This window comes from Gorilla gorilla, chromosome 10 (assembly GCF_029281585.2).
Source record: "Gorilla gorilla gorilla isolate KB3781 chromosome 10, NHGRI_mGorGor1-v2.1_pri, whole genome shotgun sequence".
Classification (NCBI taxonomy): domain Eukaryota; kingdom Metazoa; phylum Chordata; class Mammalia; order Primates; family Hominidae; genus Gorilla; species Gorilla gorilla.
Window position 1 is genome coordinate 34,731,781 of NC_073234.2, and position 16,165 is coordinate 34,747,945.

Genomic DNA, 16,165 nt, shown 5'->3' on the forward strand with positions numbered 1-16,165 from the left:
TTGTTGAGGCTGCAGAGAGCTGTGATCGTGCCACTTACACTTCAGCCTGAACAACACAGCAGGACTCTGGAAGGAGAGAAAGATAATCCAAAAAAGAAAAGAAGCTGGAGAAAATGCAAAGCAAAAAAATACATTGTTACAAATAAATCTAAATCCATTGGCAATTACAACAAATATAATTGGACTGAATGCTTCACTTAAAAAGACTGGCCAAGGCAGGGCGCAGTGGCTCACACCTGTAATCTCAGCACTTTGGGAGGCCAAGATAGGCAGATCACCTGAGGTCAGGAGTTCCAGACCAGCCTGACCAACATGGCGAAACCCTGTCTCTACTAAAAATACAAAATTAGCCAGGCGTGGTGGCATAGTTTGCCTGTAATCCCAGTTACTCAGGAGGCTGAGGCAGGAGAATCGCTTGAATGCAGGAAGCAGAGATTACAGTGAGCCGAGATCACGCCATTGTACTCCAGCCTGGGCAACAAGAGCGAAACTCCATCTCAAAAAAAAAAAGAAGACTGGCTGGGCCTAGTGGCACGCGCTTGTAATCCCAGCACTTTGGGAAGCTGAGGCGGGAGGATGGTTTGAGCCCAAGAGTTCGAGACCAGCCTGGGCAACATGGCAAGATCCTGTCTCTACAAAAAAATAAATTAGCCAGGCATGGTAGCACATGCCTGTAGTCCCACCTACTCAGGAGGCTGAGGTGGGAGGATCGCTTGAGCCCAGGAGGCAGAGGTTGCAGTGAGCCGAGATCGTGCCATTGCACTTCAGCCTGTGTGACAGAGCAAGACTCCATCTCAAAAAAAAAAAAGAAAAATACAGAAGGTAAAGTGAAAATGAGTACCTATAGTTAGCTATTGTTAACATTGTTAGTGGATACTTTGAGGCAATATTGTATGATTTTTTTTAAAGCCAAGCAGAAATTAAGAACATTTAGGTTGAACTAACTTGTTAACGATGATGACAAAGATGTATCAGTATGACAAAGAAGGCTTCTTTTTTTTTTTTAAATAGAGATGGGTCTGCGTTGAGCAGGCTGGTCTCAAACTCCTGGCCTCAAGCGATCCTCCCATCTCAGCCTCCCAAAGTGCTAGGATTATAGGCAATGAGCCACAGCACCAGGCCAAAAGAGGGCATTTTATAATTAATGTTCTTAAAAATGTCATCAGTTAATCTGTACAATTTTTTCTTCTCTTTTTTCTTTTTTTTTTTTTGTTTTAAGGAGACAAGTTCTCACTTGCTAAGTTGCCCAGGCTGGAGTGCAGTGGTGCGATCTCAACTCACTGCAACCTCTGCAGTGATCCTCTCACCTCAGCCTCCTGAGTAGCTGGGACTATAGGTGTACACCACCACACCCAGCTAATTTTTTTTTTTTTTTTCAATTTTTGTGGAGACAGGGTCTCACTATATTACCCAGGCTGGTCCGAAAATCCTGAGCTCAAGTGATCATCCCGCCTCAGCCTCCCAAAATGCTAGGATTACAGGCGTGAACAGAATTTTATTTTTAAATATAACCCTAAATTTATCTGGTGGTATCATTGACTGACTTTTGACTCTTTTATTTTTATTTTTTTATTTTTTTATTTATTTTTGAGACAGAGTCTTCTCTGTCACCCAGGCTGGAGTGCAGTGGCACTATCTCAGCTCACTGCAACCTGCACCTCCTGGGTTCAAGCGATTCTCCTGCCTCAGCTTCCTGAGTTGCTGGAATTACAGGCGCCTGACACCATGCCTGGCTGATTTTTGAATTTTTTATAGTAGAGATAGGGTTTCACCATGTTGGCTAAAGCTGGTCTTGAACTCCTGACTTCAGGTGATTCGCCCTCCTCAGCCTCCCAAAGTGCTGGGATTACAGGCGTGAGTCACCACGCCCAGCCTGACTCTTTTTTTTTTATTTTTAGACAGAGTTTCGTTCTTTGTTGCCCAGGCAGGTGCAATGGTGCGATCTCGGCTTACTGCAACCTCCGACTGCTGGTTTCAAGTGATTCTCCTGCCTCAGCCTCCCGAGTAGTTGGGATTACAGGCATGTGCCACCACACCCGGCTAATTTTGTATTTTTAGTGGAGACGGGGTTTCTCCATGTTGGTCAGGCTGGTCTCGAACTCCTGACCTCAGGTCATCCGCCTGCCTTGGCCTCCCAAAGTGCTGGGATTACAGGCATGAGCCACCGCGCCAGGCCAGCCTGACTCTCTTTAAATAAATTTGCTTTCTGATTTTAAAAAGTGTCAGAAATTAAGTAAGCTAAAAGAAAGCAATGCCATATAAAAGATGTTTTGTAAAACTTAACTGCTGTTTTAATTTTTAGGTTCCCACTTTCCTGTTGGAGTAGTCCCTCCAAGAGCAAAATCACCAACACCCGAATCTTCGACAATAGCTTCCTATGTAACCTTGAGGAAAACTAAGAAGATGATGGATCTAAGAACGGTATTTAACTGGAAATTAACTTCTGGGAAGATTCTCACACCTATTTATTGCTTTCTTACATGTTTTCATTTTCAGTGTCTTATCAACATTATTTTTGCATACTCAAAGAAAAACTTAGTAATCTTAGTTATTCTTTATTCTTTTTTTTTTTTGTTTTTTTTTTTTTTTGAGACGGAGCCTCGCTCTGTCGCCCAGGCTGGAGTGCTGTGGCGCGATCTCGGCTCACTGCAAGCTCCGCCTCCCGGGTTCACGCCATTCTCCTGCCTCAGCCTCCAGAGTAGCTGGGACTACAGGCGCCCGCCACCACGCCCGGCTAATTTTTTTTGTATTTTTAGTAGAGACGGGGTTTCACCGTGTTAGCCAGGATGGTCTCGATCTCCTAACCTCGTGATCTGCCTGCCTCGGCCTCCCAAAGTGCTGGGATTACAGGTGTGAGGCACCGCCACCGGCCCAATCTTAGTTATTCTTAAAAAAAAAATTTTTTTTTTTTTTTTTTTTTTGAAATGGAGTCTCACTCTCTCGCCTGGGCTGGAGTGCAGTGGTGTGATTTCAGCTCACTGCAAACTCTGCCTCCCGGGTTCACGCCATCCTCCTGCCTCAGCTTCCCAAGTAGCTGGGACTACAGGCGCCCACCACCACGCCTGGCTAAATTTTTTTGTATTTTTATTAGAGACAGGGTTTCACCATGTTAGCCAGGATGGTCTCAATCCCCTGACCTTGTGATCTGCCCGCCTCGGCCTCCCAAAGTGCTGGGATTACAGGCGTGAGCCACCGCGCCTGGCCTTAAAATTTTGTTTAAAGAATTAGCACGTCAGAGGACAGACCTAGTCAGCACCTAATTTAAGTTTCTTTTGATCAGCCTAGACATGGGGTCATAGTTGTAGTCCACAATTTGTAGAATCTATTCTCTAATCACTGTACTACACTCCTTGATGCCTCTTAAGAATTTTCTCGATGAGAGGTATAGATGTGTCCTGTGGCCTCCCAAAAGTTAGTGGATTTTCTGGCTATCATGAAGTTGCAGGGCCTTTTAGCTATGGTATTAATAGCTTTAGAGTTTGCCAGTCCTCTGGTTACTCTGAGAAATGTGAGTTGGAACTAGAAAATAAATGGTATATTTTACATTTTCATCTGAGATTCATTTAATTCAAACTCCAAACCAGTCTAGTTTTGTTCTTTGGAAAATGCTGAGAACACTTAACTCCCTTTCTTCAAGTATTCTCTAGAAATTTGCGCTGCAAAAATGCTTCTACTTCTTATCTTTATCAATACTCTACGTATTTGGTATGAGATAATTTTAAGCTATAAGACAAGAAAGGTACTACATATAAGATATATGGCTAGTCTTTTTTTTTTTTTTTTCAATGGATAGGGTTTTACTCTGTTGCCTGGGCTGAAGTGCAGCGGCGTGATCATAGCTCACTGCAGCCTCCAACTCGTGGACTCAAGGGATCCTCTTACCCCAGCCTCCTGGCTAGCTGGGACAATAAGCATATACCACCATACTTGGCTAAATTTTTTTTTCTTTTTTATTAGTAGTGACGGGGTCTCTCTCTGTTGCCCAGGCTAGCTATTCTTGAAAGATATTAAAGTACAACTACAAAGTATATGCCAAAAAAAACTCAGCTGCATTTATATATAGGAAATGTAATGTTTTCAATTAGTACAAAAGTATAAAGATCTATAGAAATAATTATCATGGAATAAAGATAATATATCAGCATTAACATTAATGGTCATGATTCTGTAATACTATTGTTTGTTCAGAGAGTTAGGCATTTTTTACAGATTGGAAGATTTCATTGGAAATGGTAAAGCTAAAATAACAAGTCTACAGAAAAAGGACTACAAAAAGTGCATGTTAAAATCAAGCAGAGGCCAGGTGCTGTAGCTTACACCTATCATCCCAGCACTTTGAGAGGCCGAGGCTGGCAGGCAGATCATTTGAAATCAGGAGTTCGAGACCAGCCTGGCCAACATGGTGAAACGCTGTCTCTACTAAAAATCCAAAAATTAGCCAGGAATGGTGGCAGGCACCTGTAGTCTCAGCTACTCGGGAGGCTGAGGCATGAGAATCACTTGAACCCAGGAGGCAGAGGTCGCAGTGAGTCAAGATTGTACCACTGCACTCCAGCCTGGGCAACAGAGTGAGACTCTGTCTCAAAAAAAAACAACACACACACAAATATAAAATCAAGCAGAAAGATACTAGCAGGTTTAGGCCAGGCGTAGTAGCTCATACCTATAATTCCAGCACTTTGGGAGGCCAGGTCTGGAGGATTGCTTGAGCTCAGGAATTCAAGACTAGCCTGAGCAACATAAGGAGACCCCATCTTTACAAAAATTACCAAAAAAAATTAGCCAGGCATGGTGGCCTGTGCCTATGGTCTCACCTACTCAAGAGGCTGAGATAGGGTGGATCACTTGAGCCCGGGAGGTCGAGGTGAGCCATGATTGCTCCACTGCACCCCAGCCTGGGCAGCAGAGTGACAGCCTGTCTCAAAAAATAAATACATAAGTAAATAAAATTAATTAAAATCATAAGGGAAAATATATTTTACCACTTATTAAGTGGAAATAGTTCATCATAAAGATCTTCATCCTCATCATCTTCACATTGACTGGGTGGAAGAAGAGGAAGTTGTTTTTCTTTTTTTTTTTTTTTTTTTTTTTGAGACAGAGTCTCTCCCTGTCACCCAGGTGCAATGGCGCGATCTCAGCTCACTGCAACCTCTGCCTCCCAGGTTCAAACGATTCTCCTGCCTCAGCCTCCCGAGTAGCTGGGACTACAGGTGCCCGCCATCATGCCCAGCTAATTTCTGTATTTTTACTAGACACAGGGTTTCACCATGTTGGCCAGGCTGGTCTCTAACTCCTGACCTCGTGATCCGCCTGCCTCGGCCTCCCAAAGTGTTGGGATTACAGGTGTGAGCCACCGCGCCCGGCCTAAGCATTTTCAAATATGACTGATTTATAGAAAATAAGTGTTTTCGTAGTTTTATTACTGATGAGAAAGAAAATATCTAGAGGTGTTTGTTTTATTAGTCTTTTCACGGTAAATGTATAACTTAAAACGTTACGTTTTCATCAAAATAAAATAAATCTCTAATATTTAGACACTGTGCCCCTGCTTTTCTCCTCATTTGAGTTTTATTCAGTTTTCTCTTTCAGGGTCAAGTTTTATGCAATTTTCTATTTCAGGGTCATGGGACTGGCTTGCTCCAGAGCTGCCATATTCTTTATATTCTTTTTTTTTTTTTTTTTTTTTTTTTTTGAGACAGACTCTCACTCATTGCCCAGGTTGGCACAATCTCAGTTCACTGCAACCTCTGCCTCCTGGGTTCAAGCAATTCTCCCACCTCAGCCTCCCGAGTAGCTGGGACTACTGGCATGAGCCACTATGCCTGGCTAATTTTTTTGTACTTTTGTAGAGACAGAGTTTCGCCACGTTGGCCAGGCTGGTCTTGAACTCCTGACCTCAAGTGATCCACCTGCCTCAGCCTCCCAAAGTACTGGGATTATAGGCGTGAGCCACTGCACCCAGCCTGCCCTGCCCTTTTATGGTGGTGGTAATGGTGTTTTTTGTTTTACCCAGATTTACTGGAACTGAGTTATAGGGATTTGTTTGTTTGTTTGTTTGTTTGTTTGTTTGTTTGAGATGGCGTCTGGCTCTGTCACCCATGCTGGAGTGCAGTAGCACGATCTCAGCTTGCTGCAACCTCCACCTCCTGGGCTCAAACCATCCTACCTCAGCTTCCCAAGTAGCTGGGACTATAGGCATATACCACCACATCTGCCTGGCTAATTTTTGTATTTTTGGTAGAGACGGGTTTTCACCATGTTGCCCAGGCTGGTCTCAAACTCCTGGGCTCAAGTAATCCACCCACCTCAGGGTCCCAAAGTGCTGGGATTATAGGTGTGAGCCACCACTCCTGGTCCATATTTTTTTTTTAAGCCAAAAAAATACTTTCTATTCCTCTTTTCTCTCTCCTCCCTTATAATATCGTCTCTTTTTCTTTCTGTTATAGAGCATACATCACCAATTACTAGTTAAAGGCACATCAAATAGCAATTTCATGTGCCTTTCTGGTGATATCTAAATGACATTCAAAACCTCTTCTTGTGATTTTGAAAACAAAATAAGTAAATGCACTTTACAACATTTTTTATTCCATCATACTTTTCAGAAGTTTTCATTTATGTATTGATATGTTCTTTTTACATTGAAGGAAAGACCAAGAAGTGCGGTGGAACAGCTCTGTTTGGCTGAAAGTACTCGACCTAGGATGACTGTGGAAGAGCAAATGGAAAGAATAAGAAGACATCAACAAGCGTGCCTGAGGGAGAAGAAAAAAGGGTTAAATGTTATTGGTGCTTCAGACCAGTCACCCTTACAAAGCCCTTCAAATTTAAGGGATAATCCATTTAGGACCACTCAGGTATATGAATTGCATTTGATTATTCTTTTGTGTAAATCTAGTATCACTGAATTTTGGAATCAGAGTTACATGATTGATGGGTCTTAAAAGGTCTGCAGTATGGATACTTATTTTATATTATTTAATTCTCCTAATAATAAGCTAAGACAGCTAAGTAAAATGTAAATAACCCTGAGTTCAAGAGACCAGAGCTAAACTACATGTTGGATGCCTGTGGACCAGTTGTGGACTTAATGCCTTCAACTGTACAGTGATGATACAGCTGCCCAGACTCCTTAGAGACACTAAGAAAATAAAAGGGTTTTCAACAAATGTAAAATGCTATGCAGGTTACCAAGATAGTCCCCAATTCCCCTGTCAATAAAATGTGTATTGCTCTGTGTCCTGATTTAACATGACCTAAATTGTAGCAGGAGAGAGCTTCTAAATAAAGTTCCAAGTGTGCTGTCCATCACCTCTCAACTTCAGGCTTATAAAGTGATGCCATTTTGTTTCTTTTTGTTTTTTGCCCCTCTTTATAAATTCAGAGACAGCAGCCTAGCCAACCTGTTCAGTAGCTTCTGTCTGGTCTTTCCCTGTTTGTAGACACTTGTCACCTAGCAATAGTATCTTAAAAGTTTGTCTATAATGGCATAAACTGAATGCATCAGCTGAACATGCTTTCCTGTCCTAATGAATATCCCCTCTTTCCACCTAATCAAGTGCAGGCATTGCTAATGGAGACTAAACAAAGCAACAGTTTGAATTGTGGCACATTCTGCAAATTACAAAATGAATGGTTTTTTTTTAAAGAGTTGAGAAAAATGTGTGGAATAGTGCTATATATATAAATTTTCTTTGTTAGTTATCATAGGAAAACTTCTTCATGAGTGGAGATCCAGCTTTGTTCTATTTTCAGAATTAACAGGCACTATTTATAAAATATACATGCATGCACAGTATGAGTATAAAAATGCTGTATGTCTTTTGAGCAGACTCGAAGGAGGGATGATAATGTTAAGGAACTGGACACTGCCATTAGAGAAAATGATGTAAAGCCAGACCGTGAAACTCCTGCAACAGAAATTGTTCAACTAAAAGAAACCGAACCCCAAAATGTGGACTTCAGCAAAGAGGTAGCGAGATTATTTTATGAAAGGTATTCCAAAGGAATAGATTTGTGAAGATTAAATCAAGTGGTAAGGTTGAAAATAAAGTATGTTTCTTTCAGTCACAGAGGCCATAGAGCTAAATGAAAAAATAAGCTTTCTGGCTGGGCGCGGTGGCTCACGTCTGTAATCCCAGCACTTTGGGAGGCTGAGGCAGGCGAATCACAAGGTCAAGAGATCGAGACCATCCTGGCTAACACGGTGAAACCCCGTCTCTACTAAAAATGCAAAAAAAAATTAGCCGGGCTTGGTGGCAGGCTCCTGTAGTCCCAGCTCCTGGGGAGGCTGAGGCAGGAGAATGGCGTGAACCTGGGAGGCGGAGCTTGCAGTGAGCCGATATCGCGCCACTACACTCCAGCCTGGGCAACAGAGGGAGACTCCATCTCAAAAAAAAAAGAAAAATTAAGCTTTCTTTAGTTTGATTGATGTATTCAGCCACATCAAGATATGCATTAATTGACCGGACACGGTGGCTCGTGTGTGTAATCCCAGCACTTTGAGAAGCTGAGGCAGGCAGATCACTTGAGCCCAGGAGTTTGAGACCAGCCTGGGCAACATGGTGAAACCCTGCCTCTACTGAATACACAAATTAGCCAGGGGTGGTGGCATGCACCTGTAGTCCCAACTGCTCCTGGGGAAGCTGAGGTGGGAGGATCACCTGAGCCCAAGTTGCAGTGAGTAGAGATGGGCCACAGAGTAAGATCCTGTTTCAAAAAAAAAAAAAAAAAATCGTGGCGGGCACAGTGGCTCACGCCTGTAATCCCAGCACTTTGGAGGCCAAGGCGAGTGGATCACTTGAGGCCCGGAGTTTGAGATCAGCCTCGCCAACATAGTGAAACCCCATCTCTACTAAAAAATACAAGAGTTAGCCAGGCACGGTGACACACGCTTGTAATCACTACTCGGGAGGCTGAAGCAGGAGAATCGCTTGAACCCGGGAGTCAGAGGTTGCAATGAGCTGAGATCGCGCCACACTGCCCTGCAGCCTGGAGGACAGAGTGAGATTCCGTCTCAAAAAAAAGAAAAAAGAAAAAGAAAAATTAAAAAAAAAATGCATTAACTGAAAATTTAAAACATAATCAGTCACAGCTAGATTAAATTATCATTAATCCCAGTTAAGGAATCTTATATCCCAACAGCTAGGTCTTAGCAATATGCACCATCTCTTTATTTTGAGACAGAATCTGACCCTGTCGCCCAGGCTGGAGTACAGTGGCGCGATCTTGGCTCACTGCAACCTCTGCCTCCCAGGTTCAAGCGATTCTCCTGCCTTAGCCTCCCAAGTAGCTAGGATTACAGGCATGTGCCACCACGCCCAGCTAATTTTTTGTGTCTTTAGTAGAGACGGAGTTTCACCATGTTGACCAGGCTGGTCTCGAACTCCTGACCTCGTGATCTGCCCGCCTCGGCCTCCCAAAGTGCTGGGATTACAGGTGTGAGCCACCGTGCCCGGCCTGCATCATCTCTTTAGACAAATAACTTTTTGCATCCTAGTAGTAAAGAATGTTAATATTATTAATATACTTAAACCTAAATTTATTATCAGTAAATATTTGATAGAGTGTGATTGTTTATTTTTTTGTTTGTTTGTTTGTTTTGAGACGGAGTCTCGCTCTGTCACCCAGGCTGGAGTGCAGTCCGCGATCTCCGCTCACTGCATGCTCCACCTGCCAGGTTCATGCCATTCTCCTGCCTCAGCCTCCCGAGTAGCTGGGACTACAGGCGCCCGCCACCACACCCCACTAATTTTTTTGTATTTTCAGTAGAGACGGTGTTTCACCGTCTTAGCCAGGATGGTCTCAATCTCCTGACCTCGTGATCCGCCCTTCTCGGCCTCCCAAAGTGCTGGGATTACAGGCGTAAGCCACCACGCCCGACTGTGATTGTTCAATAAACTTTATTTTGGAATTATTTTAGATATGCTAATCTAATGTGATAAGAATTCTTTGAAAAGAAAATTTTTCTTTTTATTCTACAGTTAAAAAAAACTGAAAACATTTCATATGAAATGCTTTTTGAACCTGAGCCAAATGGAGTAAATTCTGTGGAAATGATGGATAAAGAAAGAAACAAAGAAAAAATGCCTGACGATGTTACATTCAGGTAATATTTAAGAAAAGCAAAGGAATCATTCACAAAACTGTGTAACTGCTTAAAAATGGTGAACTTCAGAGTCAAAAGTACTGGATTTCAGCCCCAGCTTAGCTACCTAGGAGCTATAGAATCTTGAGCAAGTTATATAAGCTCTTAAACTACACATTCCTCACTTGTAAAAATGGCAATAGGGCTGGACGCACTGGTGCACATCTATAATTCCAGCACTTTGAAAGGCCAAGGCAGGAGGATCACCTGAGCCCAGGAATTCAAGACCAGCCTGGGCTACATAATGAGACCTCATCTCTGAAAAAAAAAATTAGCCAGGCATGGTGGCATGTGCCTGTAGTCCTAGTCTGTACTCGGAGGCTGAGGTGAGAAGATCACTTGAGCCCAAGAGCTCGAGGCTGCAATGACCCATGATTGTGCCAGTACACTCCAGCCTGGGCAACAGAGTGAGACTGTCTCAAAAAAAAAAAAAAAAAAAAAAAAAGAAGGCATAATAACAGTATCTATCTGACAGGTGTGTTGTAAAGATTAATACGAAAACACATGTGGCCAGGAGCAGTGGCTTATGCCTGTAATCCCAGCACTTTGGGAGGCCAACGGGGGCAGATCACTAGAAGTCAGGAGTTTGAGACCAGCCTGGCCAACATGGTAAAACCCTGTCTCTACTAAAAGTACAAAAATTAGCCAGACATGGTGGTGCATGTCTGTGGTCCCAGCTACTTGGGAGGCTGAGGCAGGAGAAGTGCTTGAACCCAGGAGGCAGAGGTTGCCGTGAGCCAAGATCACACCACTACACTCCAGCCTGGGCGACAGAGTGAGACTCCATCTCAAAAGAAAAGGAAAAAAAAAAAAAAATACATGTACAGCACTTTACACTGTGCGTAGCACCTAGGAAGTATTCAATAAATGATACCTTACTCCAGGTGCATGCCTGTAGTTCCAGCTACTCAGGAAACTGAGGTGGGAGGATTGCTTGAACATGGGAGGTCAAGGCTGCGGTGAGCCATGATCACGTTACTACACTCCAGCCTGGGCAACAGAGCAAGACCCTGTCTCAAAAAAATTTTAAAAAGAGAGATAAATACCTTAAAAAAAAAAAAGTCAAAAGGCATATAAGCTGTAGCAGAGTAAGCAATTCATCACTGCCTATGCAGTAGGCCCTCCATATTCATGGATTCATGCCTTTACAGTCGGCCCTCCATATCCATGGATTCAGAACCCATGGATCTGGAGGGCCAACTGTACTATGCCATTTGATATAAGGGACTGGAGCATCTGCAGATTTTGCTATCTGTGGGGGGGCCCTGAAATCAGTCTTCCCAGGTAATGATTGACATTGGTCAAAATTCTAAGCTGTCTCATAAGAGTTCCAGAAATTATGGTGATTTTCTTTTTTCTTTTAGCTGTATTTCTTTTTTTGTTTGTTTTTTTTTGTTTTTTTGTTTTTGAGACAGAGTCTTGCTCTGTCACCCTGGCTGGAGTGCGATGGCGCAATCTTGGTCCTCTGCCTCCTGGGTTCAAGCAATTCTCCTGCCTCAGCCTCCTGAGTAGCTCGGACTACAGGCGCATGCCACCACGCACGGCTAATTTTTTTTTTTTTTTATTTTTAGTAGAGACGGGGTTTCACCGTGTTAGCCAGGATGGTCTCGATCTCCTGACTTCATGATCAGCCCGCCTTGGCCTCCCAAAGTGCTGGTATTACAGGCGTGAGCCATCGCGCCTGGCCATTTTTGGCTATATTTCTTAACTAGCCTTCTTTTTTTTTTTTTTTTTTGAGACAGAGTCTCACTCTGTCACCCAGGCTGGAGTGCAGTAGTGCAATCTAGGCACACTGCAACCTCCACCTCCTGGGTTCAAGCGATTCTCCTGCCTCAGCCTCCCAAGTAGCTGGGATTACAAGCGCGTGCCACCATGCCCAGCTAATTTTTGTATTTTTAGTAGAGACGGGGTTTTGCCATGTTGGCCAGGCTGGCCTCAAATTCCTGACCTCAGGTGGTCCACCCACCTCAGCCTCCCAAAGTGCTGGGATTACAGACATAAGCCACCATACCCAGCCTTAACTGGCCTTAAGAGTATATCTTCAGTCTTTCCCTCCATTAAACATACTACCGGCACTAGAAAACAGAAATGCTATGGTTTACTGTTACTAGGAATGCCTTGATTTCTTACATGAATAGCAAGATTGAATTTGAAGAGTGTTTGGCAATGTCTGCTAAGAAAAATATCTCCGCTAAATTTTTGTATTAAGAAGCATAGATTAAAACACAGCATATTAAAAATTGATGAGTTCATAATGATACAACAACAAAAAAATTACTTGTTGGCCATTTTAGAGGATGCTAGAGAATCAACTTTTAATTCCAAAACTTGGTACATTAAGGGAAAGGATCAAGTATTTATTATGTTTTTTTCCCAAATTGTTACCAAATAGTTTGAGGAAACTTATTTTTAGGAGAATTTCAAGTGGGAGTCAGAGTATCATTGTTTTGTGGCAGGGCGCAGTGGCTCATGCCTGAAATCCCAGCACTTTGGGAGGCCGAGGCGGGCAGATCAATTGAGGTCAGAAGTTTGAAACTAGCCTGGCCAATAATATGGTGAAACACTGTCTCTACTAAAAATACAAAAATTATCCGGGCATAGTGGCACATTCCTGTAATCCCACCTGCTTGGGAGACTGAGGCACAAGAATTGCTTGAGCCAGGGAGGTGGAGGTCGCAGTGAGCCGAGATCCCACCACTGTACTCCAGCCTGGGCGACAGAGTGAGAATCTGCCTCAGAAAAAAAAATATATGTGTCATTGCTTTGCTAGCCCTAATGCAATAATGGATTTGAACAGTATTCCTCAGTGGCTGCCAAAGCTATCAGCTGAAAATCTGACAAGGATCTTTATATGAATGGGTCAACCCAATAACCCCTGAATTCACTGATGTTTGTTTTTTTTGAGACGGGATCTCACTCTGTCTCCCAGGCTGGCGTGCAGTGGCGCAATCTTGGCTCACTGCAACCTCTGCCCCCCCGCCCGATTCAAGCAGTTCTCCTGCCTCAGCCTCCCAAGTAGCTGGGTTTATAGGCGCCTGCCACTGTGCCCGGCTAATTTTTGTATTTTAGTAGAAACAGAGTTTCACCAACTTGGCTAGGCTGGTCTTGAACTCCTGACCTCATGATCCTGCCTTGGCCTCTCAAAGTGCTGGGATTACAGGCGTGAGCCACCGCGCTCAGCCACACTGATCATTTTTAACATCACAAAAAGAAACAATCTGTTAATGCAATAGTTCATGACACCCACCTAATGAAGTGCTACTTGCCCCTCCAAAACCTAAATTTGAATAAGCCTTAAAATCATATAACTTGGGCCAGGCGCAGTAGGTCACGCCTGTAATCCCACCACTTTGGGAGGCTGAGGTGGGCAGATCACAAGGTCAGGAGATCGAGACCATCCTGGCTAACATGGTGAAACCCCGTCTCTACTAAAAATACAAAAAGCCGGACGTGGTGGCAGGCGCCCGTAGTCCCTGCTACTCGGGAGGCTGAGGCAGGAGAATGGTGTGAACCTGGGAGGCGAGCTTGCAGTGAGCCTAGATCGCGCCACTGCACTCCAGCCTGGGCGACAGAGTGAGACTCCGTCTTAAAAAAAAAAAAAAAAAAACTTGTAACTTTATAGAAAATCTTGAGGGCTACAATCATCAGAATCCAGAATGTGATAAACTATATAGGACAGATAGACCAAGTTCTTTTACTTAAAAATGGCAAAGAATAAAAGGGATCTGGGGCAGTTTGTTTTGGATTAAAGTAGACTTTAAGGAATTTGTCAGGCAATATATGGACCTTGTTTGGATCCTGATTCTAATTCTAAAATGACATTATGAGGCACCAGGAAAATTTAAGCACTGACTGGATATTCGATGGCATTAACATATTAAAAATATGTACTGAAGTACTTACAAATTAAATATCATATGTAGAATCTGCTTTAAATGGTTTAGGGAGCAAGGATTTTAGGGCTTAGATGAAGCAAGATTGGCAAACCAAGTAATTATTGAAATGAATATACAGGTTTATTATTTGCTCTAATTCTTTTGTTTGAAACTTTCAAAAGAAAGAAAAGATTAATTGTAAGAAAATGTTAGTTGTTAAACATAGGTGGTGGCATCTTTTATAACAAAAAAATAGAAAAATTAATTGTATTCTATAGTGACAAATTTTTAAATACCAATCTATTTTCATCAGCCCTCAAGATGAAACACAGATCACAAATCATAAACCAGAAGAGCATCCTGAAGAAAATACAAAGAACAGTGTTGACGAACAGGAAGAAACCGTTATTTCTTACGAATCAACTCCTGAGGTTTCTAGAGGAAATCAAACAATGGCAGGTAGATAGTATACACTTCATAATTTTCTACCTGGTGCTTCCTCTGAACTTCTAAATTTATTTTCCATGGGGAGATTCTAAGAAGGGAATCGCTTAAGTACCTTGACTACAGATGAGTCAACGTTTGCCTCCCCAAGTGTACCTTCAAGAGGATGCAGCCCCTGCCAGACTCTACCCTGGCAGAGGGATCAACACATTGGCTTTGGTTTTGCTTTTTCCTTTCGATTTTAACACATAGAGTAAACTTTTTCTAATAAAATCTTTTGGCCGGGCACGGTGGCTCACACCTGTAATCCAGCATTTTGGGAGGCCGAGGCAGGTGGACCACGAGGTCAGGAGTTCAAGACCAGCCTGGCCAAGATGGTGAAACCCCGTCTCTACTAAAAATACAAAAAATTAGCCGGGCATGGTGGCAGCCACCTCCAATCCCAGCTACTCAGGAGGCTGAGGCAGAGAATTGCTTGAACCCCAGAGGCGGAGGTTGCAGTGAGCCGAGATCGTGCCACTGCACTCCAGTCTGGGTGACAGAGCGAGACTCCTTCTCAGAAAAGAAAAGAAAATCTTTCAGTACTTGGAAAATCTATCTGTTCTCAGGGCTAGATTCTCCGAGTATTCACAAGCCTGCCACATTGGAAACTGTGGAGGATTTAATATCTAAACTAATAGAATGGGTTTGTTTACTCCAGCATTGCTATAATCCATACCTGGCTGTTCCTTTAATTGTAGAAAATTATTATCCATGGCATTTTAAAAAAACAAGTTGTTCTGTGCTCTATTCTCTCATATTTTTTTGGACTCTTCACAAATCTTTTCTTTTCTTTTTTTTTTTTTTTCTGGAGGCAGAGTACTCCCTCTGTTGCCAGCGCTGGAGTGCAGTGGTGCTGTCTTGGCTCACTGCAACCTCTGCCTCCCTAGTAGCTGGGATTACAGGTGTGTGCCACCACGCCTGGCTAATTTTTTGTATTTGTAGTACAGGTGGGGGTTACTATGTTGGCCAGGCTGGTCTGGAACTCCTGACCTCCAGTGATCAGCCCGCCTCAACCTCCCAAAGTGCTGGGATTACAGGCATAAGCTACTGTGCCCGGCCCTTTTACTCTTTTTCTTTATGATTTTTTGGGAGCAGGGATGGAAATTAGTGCATATTATCGCTTTGCTTCTTCTTCTTTTTTTTTTTTTTTTTTTTGAGGCAGAGTTTTGCTCTTTCACCCAGGCTGGAGTGATGTGGCGTGCAATCTCAGCTCACTGCAATCTCCACCTCCCAGGTTCAAGCGATTCTCCTGCCTCAGCCTCCCAAGTAGCTAGGATTGTAGGTGCCCACCACCACGCCCAGCTAATTTTTGTACTTTTGTAGAGGCGGGGTCTCGCCATGTTGGCCAGGCTGGTCTTGAACTCCTGACCTCAGGTGATCCACCCGCCTCAGCTTCCCAAAGTGCTAGGATTACAGACGTGAGCCACCATGCCCAGCCAGCTTTGCTTCTTTTTTATTTTATTTTATTTTATTTTATTTTATTTTATTTTGAGATGGAGTCTTGCTCTATTGCCCAGGCTGGAGTGCAGTGGCGCGATCTCCACTCACTGCAAGCTCCACCTCCTGGGTTCATGCCATTCTCCTGCCTCAGCCTCCTGAGTAGCTGGGACTGTAGGTGCCCGTCACCACGCCTGGCTAATTTTTTGTATTTTTT

The 16,165-nt window shown here is 43.3% G+C and overlaps 1 protein-coding gene across 32 annotated transcripts in view; it reads left to right on the forward strand.

Moving 5' to 3' along the window:
• Positions 1-16,165, forward strand: part of PLEKHA5 (pleckstrin homology domain containing A5) — a 245,060-nt gene that overhangs the window by 220,226 nt on the left and 8,669 nt on the right. For all 32 annotated transcript variants that reach the window (XM_055358395.2, XM_063693837.1, XM_055358403.2 and 29 more), the window contains 5 exons: positions 2,303-2,421; positions 6,651-6,860; positions 7,835-7,975; positions 9,987-10,111; positions 14,339-14,484. In XM_055358395.2, coding sequence (XP_055214370.1) covers positions 2,303-2,421; positions 6,651-6,860; positions 7,835-7,975; positions 9,987-10,111; positions 14,339-14,484 — 741 coding nt within the window. The remainder of the gene's footprint in view (positions 1-2,302; positions 2,422-6,650; positions 6,861-7,834; positions 7,976-9,986; positions 10,112-14,338; positions 14,485-16,165) is intronic.